The 21,560-nt window shown below is 35.6% G+C and overlaps 2 protein-coding genes across 3 annotated transcripts; one reads left to right on the top strand and one right to left on the bottom strand.

Annotated features, from left to right (window-relative positions):
• The first annotated feature begins 1,030 nt into the window (after positions 1-1,030).
• On the top strand, positions 1,031-5,612 carry LOC127095748 (uncharacterized). The gene is made up of 7 exons (XM_051034394.1): positions 1,031-1,044; positions 1,116-1,254; positions 1,352-1,549; positions 1,631-1,753; positions 1,865-1,902; positions 2,140-2,296; positions 2,401-5,612. Exons 1-7 carry the CDS (start codon positions 1,031-1,033, stop codon positions 5,404-5,406), a joined length of 3,675 nt encoding a protein of 1,224 aa, XP_050890351.1. The 3' UTR covers positions 5,407-5,612.
• Positions 5,613-6,293: 681 nt separating this feature from the next.
• On the bottom strand, positions 6,294-12,740 carry LOC127098641 (uncharacterized). Of its 2 annotated transcripts, none has more exons than XM_051037286.1 (8): positions 12,482-12,740; positions 10,833-12,292; positions 9,778-9,893; positions 8,301-8,891; positions 7,780-8,092; positions 7,061-7,226; positions 6,782-6,884; positions 6,294-6,631 (listed from the first exon to the last, which is right to left on the bottom strand). In XM_051037286.1, the coding sequence occupies exons 2-8, from the start codon at positions 11,979-11,981 to the stop codon at positions 6,514-6,516; spliced, it is 2,556 nt and encodes an 851-aa protein (XP_050893243.1). In that variant the 5' UTR covers positions 11,982-12,292; positions 12,482-12,740; the 3' UTR covers positions 6,294-6,513. The 2 variants fall into 2 exon arrangements, with proteins under 2 accessions (XP_050893243.1, XP_050893244.1); XM_051037287.1 differs by having other exon boundaries at positions 10,833-11,856.
• Positions 12,741-21,560: the final 8,820 nt, after the last annotated feature.

Raw genomic sequence — 21,560 nt, 5'->3', positions numbered from 1 at the left:
GCGGATTCGAATCCTCTCAAAGACGAAAAAAATCTCATTTTAAATAATATATATTTATATTATTGGATGTCAAAATTAATTTTTTAATTTAAAAAAATAAATTAAATTTTTTAATATATTAAGAAAAGTTTTCATCAAAATCATTTTTAAAAATATAAAAAAAACAAATGGAGCCCAAATTAAATTAACTATCTCGTAGGAATTTTTAATTGGAATTGTTTTCAAATGAAAGTACTAAATTATATGATTATGAGATATCATTTTTGTCACCCTAAACACTAAGAAATCACTCTATAAATTTAAAAAATGTCTCAAAATTTTGAAAATATCCTTTCAAAAGCACTTATATAATTTCTTTGTAAGTAGGTCGCATCCTCATTTTAAAAAAAAAATCTCAAAATCATTGTAGAAAATCTCAAAATCATTGTTAATCTTAATTGGATTTGTATTCAAGTAATCCCATATGTAATCATTAACCAATCCTTTGTGGATATGGCTAATCTAAATTCCTTTTGTTAAAGGCATATTTTTCTTTCAAAATGATTGTTAGTCTTGTAATATTTACCAATTCTTCTTTTTGCTAATCAATTGCTTGTTATATGCTAAGTGACATTTATATTATGAGACAAATAAAAAAAAGGAGCAATTTCAATAAGACATCTATATAACTCATTGTCAACTCGCAGACAAACTTCTCATACAATTTGTAGCTGGTGGCATGATATTTAATTTTGGACTGCAACACCATTGATCCTTCAAATGAATGAAATGAAAGAACCTTAAGTAGTTGACCAAAACATAGTATAATTGGACTTCACCAACCTCATAAGTCAAAAACACTTTCAAATTATCATTTCCAAAATAACCTTCTCAAGAGAGCAAAAGGCTCTTAGAAAACAAAAAATTCAAAAGTGTTAGTTTGTTAGCACAACACAACACCATATGTTATATATAAGCACTTCATGTTTCTTGTAATATGTTACATGCATCTCTTGTGTTGCTTTCTTCAGTGCAGCATTTTGGAACCATAATGGCCATGTCAAGGTAAATCTTCTCTTTTGTTATTTCTTCAATGATGTGCATAACATAAACATGATGTGATTTCAATGTGACAGTGATGAAGCTTATCATGAAAACGAGAGACAATTGAAGGATAGAAAAGAAAAGAGGATGTTATATCGTTCTGGTAGAAATAGCAGAGATAAATTTCCAGAGAGACTGGATTTCAAGTTCTATGACTTCAAGGCTCTTGAGGTTTTTTTTCTCTTACAATGATCGAATTCAAGTTCTTTTGGTACCATGATCGAAATATTCTAGTAGTTGTTGAATGTATGATGAATTGATTATGCAGATTGAAAAAGGGTGGAACCAGCTTTTTGTTTCTATAGTTTCGATAGAAACAGGAGAAACCATAGCAAAATCAAACAAAGTATTAGTTAAAAATGGAGTGTGTGATTGGGAAGAGACTATGTTAAGTAGCATATGGATTTCTGATTATTCTCTACAAGATAGTAATCAGAGCTTCCTCCTTAAGCTTCTTGTAGCAATGGTTTGGTTTTATACCTTAGACTGCAGATTCTGTTTGCTCATTTATAGCAGAAAATGATTTCTGTTTTCACTTTTAATGCAGGGATCTCCAAGGTTTGGGACCCTTGGGGAGGCTACAATTAACTTAGCAAATTATATTGGGCAAGAAACATTTACTGCATCATTGCCTTTGATACAACACTCTTCGTGCGGCGCAATCTTGCAAGTAAGGTTTATGATTGATTATATATGTTAATACAAATTCACCAAGTCGGCAGCATAAGAAAAGTTTTATGTAAAATTGATGATTAACAAATAATCCTCTGTTGTTTTTCAGGTTAAAATTCAGTGCTTGACACCAAGAAAAAATTACAGGTATGCTGTTTATGGAACAACTTTAATCTATTTCAACTTCATGTGTATGCTTATGATCTATGTAGTACCGATACCTTTGAAAAAATATGTGTCCATGTCCGACACGGCACTTGCGATTACGTTTAATTCATTTATTTTTCTAAATTCTTATCAGTATCGATGTGTCAGTGTCGTGTTTGGTGTTCGTGTTTCATAGTTTATGCTCATGAAATATGATCTCGCTCTTGTGATGCACAGGAAGGATGCAAATTCTTATGGAGAGGAAATGAGTGTTGGCTATGATGATGTGGACAGTATATCCAATGCATCTGACACTACATTCAGCAGAACAAGTGTGTCCTCACATTGTGACCACTTAGAAAATATATTTTATCCAGGAGAACTTAGCAGTAAGGTGCAATGATTGTTTAGCTACTTATAACTTTTATCCTCAAGTTATATGTTCTTGTTCAAATTGGCTTTCTTTCAAGATTATAAAATCACTTTCTGATGTTTCAGAGAAGAGGTTCTTTGACAACATGTTCAGATCATGACATTGGCTCTTTGGATAGTTCCTTTCCCTCTTGGATTGAAAACTTACCGCAACAAAGTAATGTCAATGGATGGAAGACCAATGTGCAGGAGAGACAAGGTTCATCTTGCTCTGACGATGGCCCCTATTCACTCCATGATGCCTCGACGCTGAAACATGCATCCTCGACTTCAGCAACATTGAGTTTAGGGAAAGAGTTTCAAGACAAAATGGAAGACTTTGGGAAACTTTCGCATGCCGGTGACACAACGTCAACTATGAGTGTTTGTTCGTCCAAGGATATGCTCGGAGCAGCGCAAGTAACAATTGAGTTGCTTCACGGTGAGGTGAAGATGTGGGAAGAAGGTTCTAGGAAGCTGATGAGTGACATGGAGAAACTGCGGAAGGAGTTACACAAGAAGTCAAAGCATAAAAAAGATATAGAAATGGAGTTATCGGTGTCACGCAAAGAGAGCGGTGATTTGAAGGAAGAAATTCAACGACTTACCGCTATGGTGAAACAAAATGACAGCAGAAATATCAGGTTTCAGATAGAAGAGAAGGATAATGTCATTAAGAAGTTGAAAGATGAGATCAATTATCAGAAAGGACTTAACCATGATTTGGAAGTGAAGCTAAATAAAACACAGGAGTCGAATATTGATATCGTTTCCATTTTCCGGAATTTTGAAAAGAAGGTAGAAAAGCAGAAAATGGTGATTGCTGATCTATCAAGGAATAGTCTTCACTTTCAAAATGTTGAAAATAATAGTCACGGGGTTGAAGACAGTGACGAAGAGGACTTCAGTTTGAGCATAGATTTTTTGCCAGAGAAAATGAGAAAGGAGTTCTATCATTCAGGTTTTGATTTCAGTAGCAATGAAAATGCAATAAGATGCCTGCATGAAGGGATTGAATTACAAGAACTCGGGAACTTGGAAACTGAGCGCCAAGCGATGCGGGAGAAACAAAAAAACATGGAAAGTACTATCCAGTTACTGGAGAAAACTCTGGATGAGAAAGATCAAGAGATGCAAACTGCAACAAAACATTTTATGGCTCAAACTTTGGAGAAAGAGAAACAGATCTTAAACTTCGAAAAGAAGTTACATGATGGTGTTAATGCTTTCAGCAATGAAATCTTAGCTTTAACACAAAGAGTGCAAGATCTTGAAGCCGAATTTTGTGAGCGGCATGGAGAGTCCGGAGAGGATCTTGTCACTTCTGATTCTTCTCCTTCAAACTTTCTGCTGTTTAACTTTGATACTGCTATCAACATCACTGAAGCGTTCCTGGAGTTATATAAGCAGCTTCTTCTTTCAGTAGAAAACCTGAAAGATCAAGATTTTCTTCTGTCACTCACCAAAAATGAATCACAGCTTTCGAAAGTTGCAGGCAAAATAGATTTTAAGGAATTAACTGAGGCAATCTTGTGCACTATTATCCAGTTAAATAAGTTGCTTGAATCTAAAGTTACTTCGTTTGAAAATGTGATGAATCCTCAGGGTGAACAAAGGAATATGTCTGGGTTAGAAAGTTCGGATGATAATCGAAATTCTTTATTTGAACTAGAAGCTGAAGTTGCACAGTTATCAGAACGGATATCTGGCTTGAAGGCTGAAGTGAAACATTTGAATGAAGAAAAGGCATTAACCCATTTGGCGCTGGAGAATTCCGAAAATATTGTCATATACCTCCAGGCCGAGATCAGGAGAATGGAAAATGTAAATGCGGGACAAAAAGTTGATTTGAAAATAATGGGGGAGAGCATACAGAAAAAATGGATAGAAGCTCAAGAAGAGTGTGGTTTTCTGAAAAGATCCAACTTAAAATTACAAGCTACAAATGAGAATTTGATTCAAGTATCTAAAACTCTCCAGATGTCAAATGGCGAGTTAAGAATGCAAAACTTGGCGTTGCACAACCGATATACAGTATTGGAATCTAAACTAGGGGAATCACAAGTTGCATTTTCTGATATAATGAAATTAATTGAAGACTTGGAATGCAAATTTACTTCAATGCTGGAAGAAATTGCTTTGAAAGAAGAAACCATAAATGTAGACCTAGAAGCACTTATTCAGGAAAACATAAATCAGAATGAAAGGTTTACTATAGAAGAGAGGTTTTTAACAAAGATGTATATGGACAAAGCAGCTGAAGTGAGTAACTTGCAGAGAGAGGTTGAACATCTAACGGACAAGATATCGGACATCTTTCTTCGACACAACTCAATAGCCTCTAAGGTTGTACTTGATGTCTATGATTTATGTGCTGATAAGGCTATGACTGAAGATGCTCTTCAAGAAGAAGAGGAGAAAGTAAAGCTATATGAAGGAAAGCTTGATAATCTTCGAGCAGAATATGAAGTCATGGTGCATAATTATACCGAAGAGCTGGACGCTATGATGAAAGGCCGAGAAACTCTGATGATTAATCATGAAAAAGTAGTTGTTTTGTTAGGAAACTCCAAATCAAATGAAGAGAAACTAAAGGGCGCTGTTAGAGGGCTTGAGGTGGAGCTGAAAGCCTCTGAACTAGAGAGGCTACAAGCAACAGAAGAAATTTCTGAACTTGAAGTTCAACTTCAGAAAACCGAAGTGCTTCAAAATGAACTCTTCATCTTCAAGAGATCACTATGTGAAGCAGAAATTGAATACAGAAAACTGGAGGCTTCATACCAGATGCTGTCTTTAGAATACGACATGCTGAAGGCTGAGAAAGTATCCTACATGCAAAGACTCTCAAACACTGAGAAAGTTACATCAGAGTTGGAGGACTGCAAGCGTAGTAAAGTTGAGCTGGAGGACAAGATTTTACGCCTTGAATGGAATCTAACCACAAATGAAGCTTCATGGCGTAATAATGCTCAGTTGAAGTATGAACTTGCCCAAGTGACAAGAGAAAATGGTAAGTTATGCAGGAAGAAAGATTCTCTGCAACAAGAGAATGAAGAGTATCAGAAGAAAGTTAAAGCTCTTGAGAGAAGATGAAAAGCAATAGCAATTCATTGACAAAGAAAGAATGTAGTACAGTACTTCTACAACTTCCTTGGATGATTTGAAGCTGTCACGGATATTCACAGATTACACCGACAGCAGTCTCTCTGTTCACTGTTTGTTTTGATGTACAATACTACAAGTCATAGAAATGTTTCTAATTCAAAGTTTTATTGTTTTCAAAGACTGCAACACTAGAAATTTCCAATACATATTACAACTTCACTTTCAAGTACATCAAATCGTATTCCTGGCAGTTCTTTCAAAGTTGCAAGAGATTCATATTTTCTTTCTCATCGACACCAATAACTAACTCTGTTTATAACTTGTTAGTCACGGTCGTGTAACTCAGTTAGTCAGCTAGAATTATTCAGCAGATTTAACCAGAAATTATTAAAGTTTAAGGGTAATATTAATAATTATTAGTATTATTGAAGTTTAAGAAAAGTTAGAGGAACCATCCAAAATTCATTACCAATGTCAAGTCATTTTGATTTGATATTTGGCAAAACAATTCTGGCTATATAATATAATTTGTATTTCTCATTAAGTGTAGCACGCATGTAAATAACTAAAACTACACTCATCCTAGTATGTCATTGTTATTATCCTCGGCAAATCTTTTTCCCAACACGCCATCAGGTAAGTAGATTTAAATGAGGTAGTAATCAAATGTTTGGTTATTATATTATCAAAGGAAATCAATGTCATTCTAATTTCAGCCTAGGTTGCTCCGAGATACTAATACTTTTCCACTTTAATTTAGTCAAAATATCATAGGTACAGAAATGACCAACTATCTTTTTTTGGAGCTCTGTTTTAGTTTGAATATGTAAAGCTCAGAATTTTCGAAGAAAAAAATATCTACAGTAGAAGAAAGATTTGTAAAGAATAACTGGGCCAACTATTTATTTACGCATGAATGATGAATTAACAGCGCCATTTGCTAATCCAATTATACATTTCGTGAAGTTCAATATGTAATCAGAAAAACAAGGCATCTACTGAACACTTGTACATAAGAACCTCAAGACAGCCAGAACTGAGACCAACGCCCTCGAGTTTCATTTCTTCTTTTCGGTGTAGCTCTAATTTTCCTTTTTACAGTATGGAATATGCTCGGACCACCTCAACAATTGGTGCTCGGCATAAAGGACACTTGCCTCCTCCACGAATTAACTCGTTGGCACATTTTGAACATGTGCACATGTGTCCGCATCTGCAAGAAATTGAAATTTGGAGAAGAAGAAACAATTAGAAAACCACTTATCAGAAAAAGCAACTGATATAATTTAGATCCCCGTAAAAAAAAATATGGGGTTTAATTTCTTTCATTAGCACAACTTATGCATGCATAATGTGTAAATACCTGTACAAAAGCGAATCAATGTGGTTATCACAACAAACACAGCAAGTTCCTTTTTTCACATGCGCCCATTTAGATCCATCATCAGATGTCTCAGCACCCAATCCTACAAATTTATTAATATAAATGAGAGACTAGAGATATAAGAAAGTTGAACAGAACTAAGCAACAGATGTTTGACTAAATGCACCCAATTCAGCTGCACTATTACCAATAAATTCATTAAAACAAAACACAAAACAATGACAAACAGCATTGAATGAAGTAGAAAAAATATCACACCATTTTCACTAGCTGAGCGATTCAGAGCTGCAGAGACCTCCTGTCTGACAGATCTCTGCAATTCCAGTTGCATATCCATGCAGGCTTCCAACATCCTCTGCATATGATTCATGCCTTGCTGAAGTCTTCCCATATCTGATCTTAAATCATTCATAATCTCCCATTCCTGCTCCCAGACATAATCAAAACAAGTAATTTAAAAAGGACTCTAAAATATGTAGTATGAAAGCATATAAGTGTACACATATATGTAAAGGATTTAGGCAAAGTGTAATTAACTTGGCCTATTTTTTGCCAGAAAGGCATATCAATAGCCAAGAGACCTAACAACAGAGATCACAAATAGTGGACTACCCAGAGCTCTCAAGCTACTTTTAATTTCTCAATGCACATATTCAACTTGGAGCTACTTGGAGCTACTTGGATATCATATGAAGTATATTTTGAATCATTTAGCATGCCACTAATCAACATAAATATCATGACAAGTAACTTTAATTAACATCAAGAACCGAACCAAACTTAATAAATTGCTCATAATGCTTTTGCATAGAAGCCTAAATTCATTGCATGTTATAAGAATAATGATAAGAAATATAATTACTTTATTCTGTATGCAATCCCATAGGCAATACTTTTTGTTAAGGATTTAAAAGTGTTATATTACGAACATAACCGAGATGTGTAATGAAGGAAAATTATATTAGTAAATTGCTCACAATTTCTGAGCGATGCATGGTATGACGAGACCATCCAGTTTGGTGCAAGTCTTGGTGCCACAGAGGTTGTGGCGGTGGTACGGGTGGAGGAGGAAACACTAGTGAAGGTCTGTTAATTACTTCATGCTGACCCTCATTACGTTCATCACCCTGCTGATCAGGGTCTCGTTCAGGTGAGGCAGGAGTCGTTGTAGGCAAGTTTCGATGCAAATCCCAGTCAACTGGAGCGCGGCCTTGCCTTTCAACATATGACTGTATTAGTTGATCCAGACTTTCACGGAAACCACTGCGAAGAAGGTTAGATACACTTCTCCTGAAACATGAATATAAAGATCAATAACTATCACAAGGCAAGAAGCCTGAAAAATTGAAAGCCAATAAATGAAGTATAATGCTAGGTTCCATACAATATCAAGGTAGAACAAGTGTTTCGACAGAAATCTAGACATGTTTGGGATTACACCTTCTATCTCCATCTCTCCATACTAGTTGGAAATTCAATAAATTAAGGGAAGAATTACCTGCTCAGAAGTTCTCTAAGCTCCATACTGTATACGTTATCATCATCAGGAGGATGAAATCTGTTGAATCTTCTAAAAGGAACACCGCGGCGATTCCTTGAGGCTGTAGAAGGTTCTTCGGGCCAATTACCATCAGCTTCCCTTGTGTTATGGTCCTGCCAAACTCTTTGAGCTTCCTGTGGATGTGGATCTTCTCCAGCTGAATTTCTGGGAGTTTCCTGTGGCCAATCACTGGCTTCCCTTCCATCTCTGAGCTGATTAAACGGACCATTAATTCTCTGCTGCCAGTCTTCTCCCCCATTTTCGGCAATTCGTTCCTGCCAATCCCCTCCTTGATTACTAGCTTCTTGCCAACTAATAGTCTCACTTGTGCTACTCTCCAAAGTTCCTGTTTGATTAGGCATCTGACGAGCGTCAGTTTCTGGGCCCCTAATCTGCTCTTGGTCGTGATTTTCTTGTTGGGCATCTCCGATACTGATTGACTGGTTCTCATCATGTCTTGTTTCATCATTGTTACTATTTGACGTGGCATCAGAATTGGTGCCGCCTTGACCGCGAACAATATTTTCTAATCTTGAACGAAACCCCTCCCTGAATCACACCATTTAATTGTTGATAATTAGCATAAGTTGTACTCAACAAAAATCATCATCACATCACATTCTAATAAATGCATGATCATAAACACATTTACCACAAATGTATAGATTAGCTGTACTAGAGCTATATACTAGTTTTAAAGTTTGTTTTTTAAAAGGAGCAGAAACAAGCCAAGGGGAAACAATTGGTATATAACCCTCTGCCTCATTGAACCACAGTACATAGACGAGCTCATTATATATAAAACAAATATATTAATAATAAATATATTAATTCAAGAGAAATTCAGAGGGAACTTAAAAAGTGTCCTGCCATAATAAAATCAGTAAAAAATTGATTGAGAACAAAAAATGCTAATTTCTTTTGCAAAATAGTAATAATAAATCATTTAAAACCAACAAGAAACAAATAGCTAAATAAATTCTTATATCAGGACTAACAACGAATAAAATGATGAGTAAAACAAAAATCCACCATTGTCAGTCAAAGTTACTTACTATACAAAGCATAAGGGTCAAATAAAATCCACCAATGTGCACTTATTTCTCCTAGACACAGATGTTAGATAGACCAACTTAACCACTTTTAATCTTATTTTCATAACAAAATTTATAACATTTGATATAAGACAAAAAGCAATGTCCGCAACATGAATTTATAGGGAAAAAAACTAATTTTATTAAAATTATAAAACAGCATGATAATTTCCTTTTGTATCTTGGAGTTGGAGGTGTCTAAGATGCAAAATCATAGTTTTTCTTTACCATATCAATTTAGATTCTAAAAAACTTCAAAAAAATTATAATCCTAATTAGATTGAACAAATGATGAGCAGAGTGAAATGAACATATTTATAAGTAAATATTAAATTGCACACCTTATACCAGAGACTGTGTGTCGTTGTCGTAACTGAACTAATTCACTCGCAGCTGTAGAAGGAGGCCTTTCATCTTCAACAGTTTCATTTCGAAGGAATCTGCCTCTGAGCAATGACTGAAAATGATAATCTTGTATAAATAGTCAATTTACAACTAGAGGGTGTACACTTGGTGAAAAAAGTAAAACAACCAAGTCATATGCACATAGATATTTTTAAGTCACATGATTTATTAATTATTTGGCAAGGGAATAAAAGATAAAGGAGTAAACTGATGAATCAAAACTGATACAATATGCAGTAGCTCATGTAACAAAAGGAGATATATTATAATAAGCATTCATAACTTGGCCCATTTTCCACTACGACAAAAACAGAACAAAAAACAAAATTCTGTTATTTTTTTATTTTTTTTGTTATTTCCTTCTAAGTACATGTTTGATAATACAAAGCATAGAGATACCTCTTGAATAAGTCCTGAACTAAACTAGAAAATAACACGCAAAAGTTCTGAATTTTATAATGCAACAAAATATCAGCCACTCTTGGCTGGTGATTTTTAAATATTTCATACTCACTTCTTAAAGAACATTTATGGTAATTTTTAAGGCAATAATACATGGGACTTTCAGTTTATAAAAAGAACTGTAAGAAACATTTTAGAGAAAAGAAGCACCACAACACATTTTAGAAAATTTCCAGCACATGTAGCAACCTTAAATATTGAAAAACCAGTAACAAAATATAACTATCCCCAAGGAGGGAAACACCATGGTCCAAATCAGAGTACCAGACATATCAGAGAACAGAAGAACACACATGCTGATTGTTCCATATTAAGGCAAAGCATAATGCATGACTAAAGAGTTTAATAAAGTTGAAAAAACAACTATAATTTAAATTACTGGAGCCTTGAATTAAATATGAGTTTCTTGTAAGACTTTGTTGCTTTCTTAGTCTGATAAGGTTTTCCATCAAGGGAAGTGACAACACCATGACCAGGGGAAACACAAATTGCAAGATAATTCTGAATTTTGATAGGGTACACAACAGACCTGAATACGATTGCGATGAGCAAAATCAGAAACAGCACGGTGCTCCAACAAACCCTGCAGCTCTCTTTGTCTTTCCCTTTCTACCCTAACAAGCAAATCAACTAGAGCCTGTCTTCCACGCAACCTCAGCATGTCCCGCCGAACATGCTCTGGCTGACCCTCATCATGTTCAGCTGCCATATCACGGGTCCGAACAGCTTGAGCAGATTCACTTGCTTGAGCATCCCTACGACTCCCTCGTGAACCCCTCTGCTGGCTAGTCATTTGCACCCATTCCCTGACAATTCTTACTCTCTCACGCTCTGTTTCTCCAAGCCATTCTGATCTGTGATTGTTGTTTCTCTGGCTCACATTAGATGAATGATCACTAATACCACTTTCCATCCATCCCCGAACAATCTGTCTAACTCTCTCCCTCTCAACTTCACCAAGATCAGGAGATTGCTCCCTGCTAGACCCGTTACGATTCACATGTGCATTCCGCGATCCAATCTGATCATGTGACCAGGTACCATAATCATTTTCACTCTCACTTGCATCCCCCAAACTCCCTCGATTCTCACTGCCTCGACTGTCAGACATGGTACTTGACACATTGGTATTAGCATCAGAACTTCTTTGCTGCCTCAACCTTTCCCTCATCCTTTCCCGTGCCCGATTCAACAAATGTTCATCCTCTAACTCCCGCCACATCTGCAGAATGGAAGATGCCTGAGTGTTGGGCCTCTCCACAGCCCCCTCCTGTCCAGAACTAGGAGACTGCGACCCCCTCAGAAAAGAGGAGTCCAACATGGACACCGTATGTAACCCTGCAAGCGCCATCAACTCTGACTCTCGATTCCTTCTTTCAATAGTAGTTATCATCTCCTGCGCCTGCCGGGCAGCCCATCTGCTCAAAATTCGTGAATGCCGCCTGCGTGCTGCTGACGACTCTGCTAAATCGTCCCCTTCAAGATCAGACCTCCTTCTCCTCCGAACTAGCTGATCACTCTCATCGTCCTCATCATCGGGTGCACGGGAAGAGCTACATGAAGCAAATGACATACAATCATCCAACTGACCACGCATAAAATTCTCCAATCCATGCTCAAAATCAGCATGGGAATCAGCAGATTCAGGCTTTTGCTGTAGAGACTGAAAATCTGTCATCCTCACAGAATCCCCTCTCCACTGGCACTAATACAATATACAGAACCCACCCAAACGCTATCCCTGTACCAACCCACCAATAATAAATAGACCCAAAGCAAACGTCATTCCCTAAGACTGTAATAAATACAAGCCAATTACTAAACCACCATTTCAATCTCTCGGAAACCAAAAAGGAAAAGAAAAAAGAAAAAAGAAAAAGAAAAAAGGGAAACCCAATCTGAGAGTCAAACCCATAGGAAAACGAGGGAAAAACAACAAAAGTATTTCCAAAATCAAATTGACATTAAAAGCCCCAGCACACATGCCACCTGATAAACGATACGGGTCAAAATCAACATACACGATTACACGAATAAAAAAACCAACGAAATTGTGAAAATCAAAGGCGTAATTCGAATATTGAAATCAAAATTGGGATGGCTAAAAAGAGGGATAAATGGGAGGGAGGATGAAGTGGGAAATGAAACTAGGGCACGAAATTGAAGAGAAGAACGTACCTGGGAGTGCTGTTGGATGGTGAAAGAGGGTAAAGGAAACCCTAGAATTATCGTGGGAATGAATGAAAAGAAAAGAATTGAAATAGAGAAAAAAGTGGTGAGGTGAAAATAAGGTGAAAAAGAGCAAAAGACGCAGAAACGAAACAAACTAGGAAGAAAGATGAGAGGATCATATGATGTCAGATTTTATTTATATTATCACAGAGGAGAGAGAAACAGACTGCCGATGATGCGTGGTGTGGTGTGGTGTGTTCCTAATCTAATCTAATTTAATTCATTAATCTCATCTTAACATAATCTTGTGTTTTCCACTCATTATAAAAGAAAATAACAAAAATGTAGCTAGTAAAATAAAATAAAGAGGTATGGTCAAGTTAAAACAAAATATTGATAAACTTAATAAATAATTCAAAAAATAATTTTGTTAAGATTTACCACATACTTTATAAAACTACTTATTAATATAGTTTTATTTGTTCATTTTAAAAAGTTAGTTAAAATACAAATAGATTTTTTTATCAATAATAATAAAATACATAATAATAACATGAAACTTTGAAGTAGAAAGTTGAGTAACATTTTAAACTAAATAATACAATTAAATTAACACTTTAACTATAATCATAATTAAAATATAAAAATGATATTTTTTGGCGGCTAAAGTAATGGTGGGAAAATTTAAAGTGAAGAAAAATAGATTAAAAAACAATTACAAATAACTATAGCGATTTATCATATATCTATTTTTTGATGTAGAAATTTTATAGGTATATTTGTCTAAAAAAATTATAGTATTAATATATATATATATATATATATATATATATATATATATATATTGGGAACTAAGACTCAAATAAATAAGGTTTAAAATAACTTAAGTTCATTTCATATTATTCAAAATATAAAAGTCATCTCACATGAAAAATAGGGTATTTTTTTTTCTACTACATTCATTTTGGATCTTGAATTAATATGGGCGTTGGAGTGATGACCTTGCAGATCCATATCTGCACTATTATATCGGAGATTAGTATCATCGGTTCAAGATTATTACCACCTACTTCAATTATATATGGTTTTGAGACATAATAATGGCGTTGTATGTGGGAATCGACATTTGATTCCTGCATTTTCCACGATTTCACGTTCGCTATTCAATTCACACGTCTGAAATCTTCTTAGATCACTGGATCAAGAGCATTTAGAATCGAATACGGAGATTTATCACGCTCAATCCAACCAAACATCATTTCAACTTTAATTCCTTAAATCTCTAAACTTTTGATTCCCGCAAAATTCCACAAGTGATCATCTTGGATCCAAACTCATATCCATATCAGAATTACTGAAGAATGGAGATAATTACCTCAAAGATCTACTAAAGATTCTTAATCAACCTTCCAGCCTCACATCGCCTCAACTATATGTCATTAATATGATCCTCACTATAACCACTTCTGGCGTGGATCCAGAGTCGGATCACATTCTCCAAGATGCGAAGGACCTCTAAACAATGAACGAAGATCGTATCGCACCAGAATCAGTAGATCGTGACTAAGTAAACCAAAATCCAAACAACGGAACCTCGACGATCTAAGCAATTACCATTGTTAATCGTGTTATATGCCACTACAACGCAATATGCTAAAGATACAAGTTTTATTCCATCATATCTTATTATCATCTCTGAGATTTGCGACATTGTTACATTTAATGTTGATGTGGCGATTAGAGCGCCTCTTCCCCACATCATTTTAACATGGATTCAAGAAATGAAGATCGGAATGCATGAAGGTGTTTGAGGAACAAAGAGATTTCAAAAATCACAGATACAAGCCTATCAATGATCACAACAGTTTCATCCACTGGCTAAAGTCCCTACGAGATGCCTCGTAGACAAAAAACTCATGGCGACGATTTTTGGTCAAATATAATCAAATTATTTGATTTATGTCGATCAGAGCCTGACGTACAAAATAATATAGTTCATTAGGCCCTCAGTAACTTTGTAGTTTACTTTAGTGGAGTATGAGGGATCGCACCCCTCGGGAACAGGAATACATGAAGGAAAGACATGTCGGGCCCCCAATAACTTTAGAGCATAAGGTTATCTATTTATACTTTGGTCGGCATTATCATCTAACCTCATCACCGACTTTGTAGACTTGCAATGAGACATCAAAGAGGATGGTGGATTTACAGGAACCGATAAAGGTTTGAGTAGATAACTCTTTAATGAATCACATCTCCATTTAACAATGCACCTAGGGGGATCAGAGTTCGTTCATGTGCCATGAGACAGACACTCGTGCCTTCTATAAATGTGACATTGTCCACACCGTGGAAGATCATAGAAAGCAATCCTTACACCAAGGTGGAAGGAAGCAATCATTCCACTCATCCAGCTTCCTAGGAGGTACATGTTCGGGCTATGTCAAGAGGTAGTCGGTCACCTACGATCATTAACAGGTTGTGGGTATGGAGGCATCGACTGTCCCATATCATCTCATGGAACTGATAAGCTACATCTACAAAAGTGTCAACCATCTGTGTTGGATCATCGCACTATTGGGCGGGCTAAAAGAAGGTTGATTCATTCTACACTACAGTCAGTCAGAGAAATCGTGAGAAAGGTGGAGAGTGGTGTATCCTTATGATCCCCTTTTGGTGAATTAAATGCTTTTCAAGGTTTTTACAATGCTAATAAAAGATATGTTAACTATTAAATGTTATGGTCACAAAGATCTATTTAAGTCCATGCAAGAAGGTATAATACACTCTTTTAAAACAAATTTCACATTTAAGGAGAACTCTTCTCAGTGTAATCGGTGCACCCCCTATTAGGAGCTAGTCATTCCGATAGTACAAGCGGTAAAGCATAGAGACGTCCACCCTGAACCAAGTATATCATTGGGGCAGTTGCAGCAACCTTACCTTTGGTCGGGGATGGTTCCTAGGGACGTAGAAGAACAACATTAATTATTCTCAATCTGAGCTAGTAATTACAAAACTTTGATTAAAACTGTAGAGTTTAAAGAGCGTGTTGGACACCTAAACACAATGAGGCCCTTATCTTGAAAGAAAGATGTAGGAGTTCTCACACTCGAAATTAATGACACCTCGTAGTTATCGTGACACATACTCACAATCGACTAATGGACATCGATAGTCCACGAGGCAGGAAAAATTTAAGTCGCCCATGAGGTAGACAATATCTAGATCGCCCACGAGGCAAATAAATTTTGATTTGCAAAGATGAAAAACAAGTCTTGACGCAACAATAACTCGTAGTCAATCAGAAGTGTAAGTTGACAATGAAGATGATCCAAATACATACCCACTATATAAAATTAAATAAAACTCAAAGGGTCTACTTCTTATATAAGATTGATAATGTCATGGCAGAATCCCATTGTCTGTCTCACTACCTGGTCAAGGACTTTGTACACGGCTTGCACAATTTTATGAAAGGACTCCCGTAATATATCATCCAGAGCAGTCACCTCATTTTTATGAGCCTCCTCTTCTTGTTCAAGAGTTTTTTCAAGCCTCTTGCGCCTGACAATTTGCCTCAGCAACAACTTTTAAAGTTTCCTAGCGTCGCTTCTTCTTTGCTAGGGATGTCAACATGGCAGGAAATGTACGGAGGATGCTTCCCGCCCACCCCCCCCACCCCACCCCCCAATGTTTTCTCCTTCCCCGTCCCTGATCCCCTCCATAGGGGAATATTATTCCCCATCCCCACGGATCCCCACAGAGAATCAGAGATCAACGGAGATCGAATCTGGAAAAAAAAATCTTTCACTTTCGATCAAAACTATGACACTAGTATTTTGTTACTATTGTTGTTATTATTATTATTATTATCATTATTATTATTATTATTATTATTATTTTATTATTATTAATTTAAAAAACAAATATTTTTTCATCTTTATTTATTTAAAAATAAAGATACATCTTGCATCAATAACAAAAGAAAAATACAAAACCACTTGCAATTACGAAAACATAATCACTAGTTTATTAATTGAATGAAAAATAGGTTGCTACTTGAAGTATAGTGAACTTGAATAGTAGTTACCATATGTACAATGGAAAAAGAGTGTTGTTGTGATGGTTATGAGAATATAGGAGTTGTGGAATGAAGGAGATAAGGAGAATTGAGAAAAGAAGAAAAGAATACGGTGTGTACGATGTATGTAATTGTTGCACTTTTTTAGGGTTTGGTATTTGGACAGTGTAGTTGTAGGCGTAATGTAGTTCAGTAAAACAAATAGTTCTAGGCCCAAACTTGAAAATATTACTCTCTAATTTTACGTGCAGTTAAGAAGTTGATTCATCCGGTTTGTCTTCAAAACTGGAATTTTATTATGAGCTCAACATAATTGGTTGTCTGAAAGCTAAAAATGCCTAGACCAAATTAGGTTATGACATCTGCCCATATTTAATTATCTTTAACCCAAGATTATGAATGATGACGGTCTTCATACATTCGTGATGAAAGATAATTATATACGAAAAGACCTAAATTTCGTCCTTTGAATGGAGATGAAATAGAATGCAATGAAATGAAATGAGGCTTTGTGAAATTCCTTTATTGGTGAATGGAAATGCAAGGTGGACTAACTGGGGATATAAATGATCAACTATTCTAACTGTTTACACTGGTAGGTTGATCGGCAAATGATATATTCTCTGAGAATTAATAGGAAAAAATCTTCTGAAGAAGTTCCATCGGGGAAGACTATTGCCGAGGTTCCATGTGGAAGATTTAAAAGAAACTCACTGGGGAGTCTACTGTTGAGACTCGATGGGAGGTACTTGCTACCGAGGTTCTGCTGAGAAAATATCTACTGTCAAGGTTTAATAGGAAATCTTCTATCGAGACTTACCAGGAAATGTATTGTCGAGATTCTCTTGAGAAATACCTAGTGTCGAGATTTACTAGGAAATCTAATTCTAGGAAATTAATCAAGGAATCTATCGCCGAGATTCTATTGAGAAAAATACCTATTGCCAAGGTTTACTAGAAAATCTACTGCCGAGATTTACCTGGGAATCTAATGTTGAGATTTTGCTGAAAGAATACCTTATGTCGAGGTTTTATTGGGAAATCTTCTATCGAGATCTACCAGGGAATCTATTGTCGAAATTCACTGAGGAAAATACCTTTTGTCGAGGTTTAACTAGGAAATATTCTGCCGAAATTAATTAGGGAATCTACTATCGAGATTCTGCTAAGAAAAATACCAACTACCGAGATTTACCATGGAATCTACTACTGAGATTTTGCTAAAGGAATACCTTTTGTCAAGGTTTTGTTATTTAACTCGTAGTTGGTTATAAGTTTAGGATCCCGATTTTTATTATGCAAAGTTTCTATGTAATTTCCATTTTTCCCTGTACTCAAGTCTCCTTCGGAGCAATTTGGATCAAAGCTGTCAATTCAGGTTTTTATATTTGTTTTCATATTCAAATGCTTGTCTATTTCAATTGCATATTATAAATTCATTTGTGATCATTGGATTGATTGTGTCTGCCCTCACCATGAGTGAGTAATCCATTAGGGACTATGGATTATGGGAATCATCTTATAACCTTTTATATGATTTGTCACATGTCGATTAAGAGGGTATTTTTCTAAGTTTATTTTATTGACTGAGTTCATGCATTCCAACTCTTGTACAAAAGTAAAGTGTTCTCAGGTACTGATCATAGTCTGAAAGGATATGTGTCGGTACATGAGCACAAGTTTTTAAATAGACAAAGATAATATAGCGAAAGCGCTTGGATGAATTTGAGAAAGTTTATAGTTGAGCAAAAGTAACGATTCTTTGACGAATAATTTAGTCGTGCGAAAGCAGACGAATTATTTGTCATCGATAAGATAATGCACTAGCGAAAGCAGACGAATTATGTCAAAACTCTTGTAATAAAAGTGACATGGATTGTACAAACGTACTAAAGTGAGAACCATAACCCTGGGTCCTATTTTCCTCAATTGGAATTTAGGTGATTTCGCAAATAAGTTGTTTTCATTTAAGTGTTTTTTCATTTAAGTTATTTTCACCAAAACTCATATTATTGATTCCTCTAGATATACATTGATATGACAAAATTTGGTACTTAAACCATTGGTCTCTATGGTTCAATCACTTTTCAGTACTTTGCAAAGTCGTGCACTTGCGACGTTTCATCTACTGCCGAGATTCACTAAGGAAAATACCTTATGTCGAGGTTTAACCGGGAAATCTTCTGGTAAGATTAACCAAGGAATTTACTGCCGAGATTTTGAGGAAAATACCTTCTGCCAAGGTTTAGCTGGGAAATCTTCTACTGAGATTAACCAGGGAGTCTACTGCTAAGATTCACTAAGGAAAATACCTTTTGCCAATGCTTAACTGGGAAATCTACTACCGAGATTAAATAGGGAATCTACTGTCAATATTATGCTGATAAAATACCTACTATCTAGGTTTAATTGGGAAATCTTCTACCGAGACTTACCAGGGAATCTATTGTCAGAATTCTAATGAGAAATACTTATTGTCGAGGTTTTCTGGGAAATCTACTACCAGTAAACTAACCAGGGAATCTACTTTTGATATTCATTGAGGAAAATACCTTCTACCGAGGTTTAACTGGGAAATCTCCTACCGAGATTAACTGGGGAATCTACTGCCTAGATTTTGCTAAGAAAATACCTATTGTTGAGGTTTTAATGGTAAATCTTTTACTGAGATTAACCAAGGAATCTACTACGAGATTCAATAAGGAAAATACCTTCTTCTGAGGTTTAACTAGGGAATCTACTAGCGAGATTACGAGGAAAATGGTATAGTAAATGACTGATGGTAATAATGATTGTCTTCAGATACGCATGAAACATTATTCATGTTATGCTTATGATTGGATATGCTTTATGATGTGCATTTTGGTTAATGCATGAAATGATATGGTTAATCGGGGTAGTCTCCACACCTGTGGATATACTACATATGAAATGATGCATGGAATGTAATGATTGATCAATACATGTATGTGTGCCAATTGGTGTTGTATTTTTAGGGTAAGCATGGCTTGATTTTCTTTGGTTGAAAGGGACAAGCGAAGCCAAGTTCCAAAGTACTAATGAAAATTGGTGTTTGGTAGGCGTCAAATGAGGTTAGGCATTTGTAAGGTACTAAGGTTAGAATTTTGATTGCACATGTTTGATTTTTTTATGCACGTGTTACAAGGCTTCATGTTATGGGAATATTCTCAATGAATGCAATGATGTGCAAGGCATAATGCTAGATCGAAGCGACATGATTAATGCATGATGATGACTTATGTGATGATTCAAATGTTTCCTAAAGTTCCCCTATGATGGGTAATGGAATGGTTAAAACTAAAAAGTGTTTTTGCAACAAGGCTTTTTGTCAAAAGGTTATGGGATATAATGCTAGCATGATTTCACAACACTCATTTTGAACTCAATGGTTGCTGATGTATGACATGGTTTGCTTGAGCAACTTTGAAGTATGGAGAGGACTTGCCCCCACCAATTGTAAAGCTTATCTTGTTCCTAGTCTGTTAGGTCTAGAAGAAATTTGTCGTGCTATGAGTTTTGAAGAAGCTTGTCAAAATTGATCTTGAAATGGCTTGCCCTAACGTTTTGAACCTTGAAGTGATATATCCCTGATTGATTGGTGCTTAAACTAATTCAAGTCTGATTAACCAAATCTTTAGGTGATTTGTCCTACTCGTTAAGGTCTTAAGGTGATCTGCTTCTGATGTGACCGATCCTTAAAGTGATTTCCTCATAATCAACAGAGTTTCTAGGAGATTTTTCTCTAATCCATAAGGTTATGAGGTGGTTTGTCTCATATTGGATCCTTTACGAATGATCGAATTCCTCGTTGATTGCTCATGTTAGAACTTCCTTAATGCTAAGTGTTGACTTGTATACAAAAAATTTCATTCAAAAGGATAATTCTAATGTATTGCTCGTTGTTAGAACTTCCTTAATGCAATCTTATTGCAATATGCTTTCAAAATAAACTCTACTTCAGTTAGGTCTTTTGAGAGTTGTAATGTGGCATGGTTTCTAATTTTTTGAAACAAAGGGATATAAGGCTCAAATTTTAATTTAAACCCAACTTATTCTCCTTGATGATCTTCAGTCCTACGTTCAATTAATTTGGCACACACATTCACTTTCCAAGAGGGTTTTAAAGGCGAAGATATGGTGGTTAGAAAACCAATTAATTTTGCTTGAGGTAGCAATCACCTACTTTTGTTTGGTAGTCATAAAATTTGTTTTTGTCAAGAATCTTGGTGACCATTTGATTCTTGATATGGTGGTTACCTAATCTTGTTTTTTTTTGTTGAGGATTTAAGTTGCCTCTTTCGATTTTTCCTTTTCCCTTTGTTTGTATCCTTAATTTTTGTCTGGACCGCTTATTTGAAGCTTTTAGTCCACCAGAATGCCCTATTTTTTTTTTCATAAGTCATTTTTTCTAGCGTTCGACTTAGCAGACTTTTCTTTTTTCTTTTTTAATTTTGTTGAAAAGTTGTGATTGCCTTATTAATGGTTGGTTGAAGAAAACCCACTATAAACTTTTTGACTTTTCATGACTTCTTCGACACTTCATGATGTGTGCGAAGAAAAACATATGGTTGAACCTCTTATTGAAAGATGTATAGATGGACTGATTCTCTTGAAATTTGAATGCATAGTCAAACTATCTAAACACAACTCCCATGCCCTTGGTTAAGATTAATGGATTTTGATTCCGAAAGGAACACAAACTTCTAGGATCAAAGTGGTTGACTCGAGATTAACTCCTTAGTTCAAGTGATCATGATCAAGGTTGTACCAGGCGTATATAAGCTCTGAACCAGATGTATACAAGTTCTAATAACGACTAGACATAAGGAATATAACTAGGTTATGAAATCAGGCTATGAAAGCTATGACAAGTCATGCTCTATGAAGAGACTGATATCCAAACTTTCTGATAGTCAAGCAAGGATTCTAAATGAAATACTCATGTACCCAATCTGTTGCATTCTAGGAAGTTATTTCATC

This window comes from Lathyrus oleraceus, chromosome 6 (genome assembly GCF_024323335.1).
Source record: "Lathyrus oleraceus cultivar Zhongwan6 chromosome 6, CAAS_Psat_ZW6_1.0, whole genome shotgun sequence".
NCBI lineage: Eukaryota > Viridiplantae > Streptophyta > Magnoliopsida > Fabales > Fabaceae > Lathyrus > Lathyrus oleraceus.
This window is presented reverse-complemented; position numbering and strand designations above follow the sequence as displayed.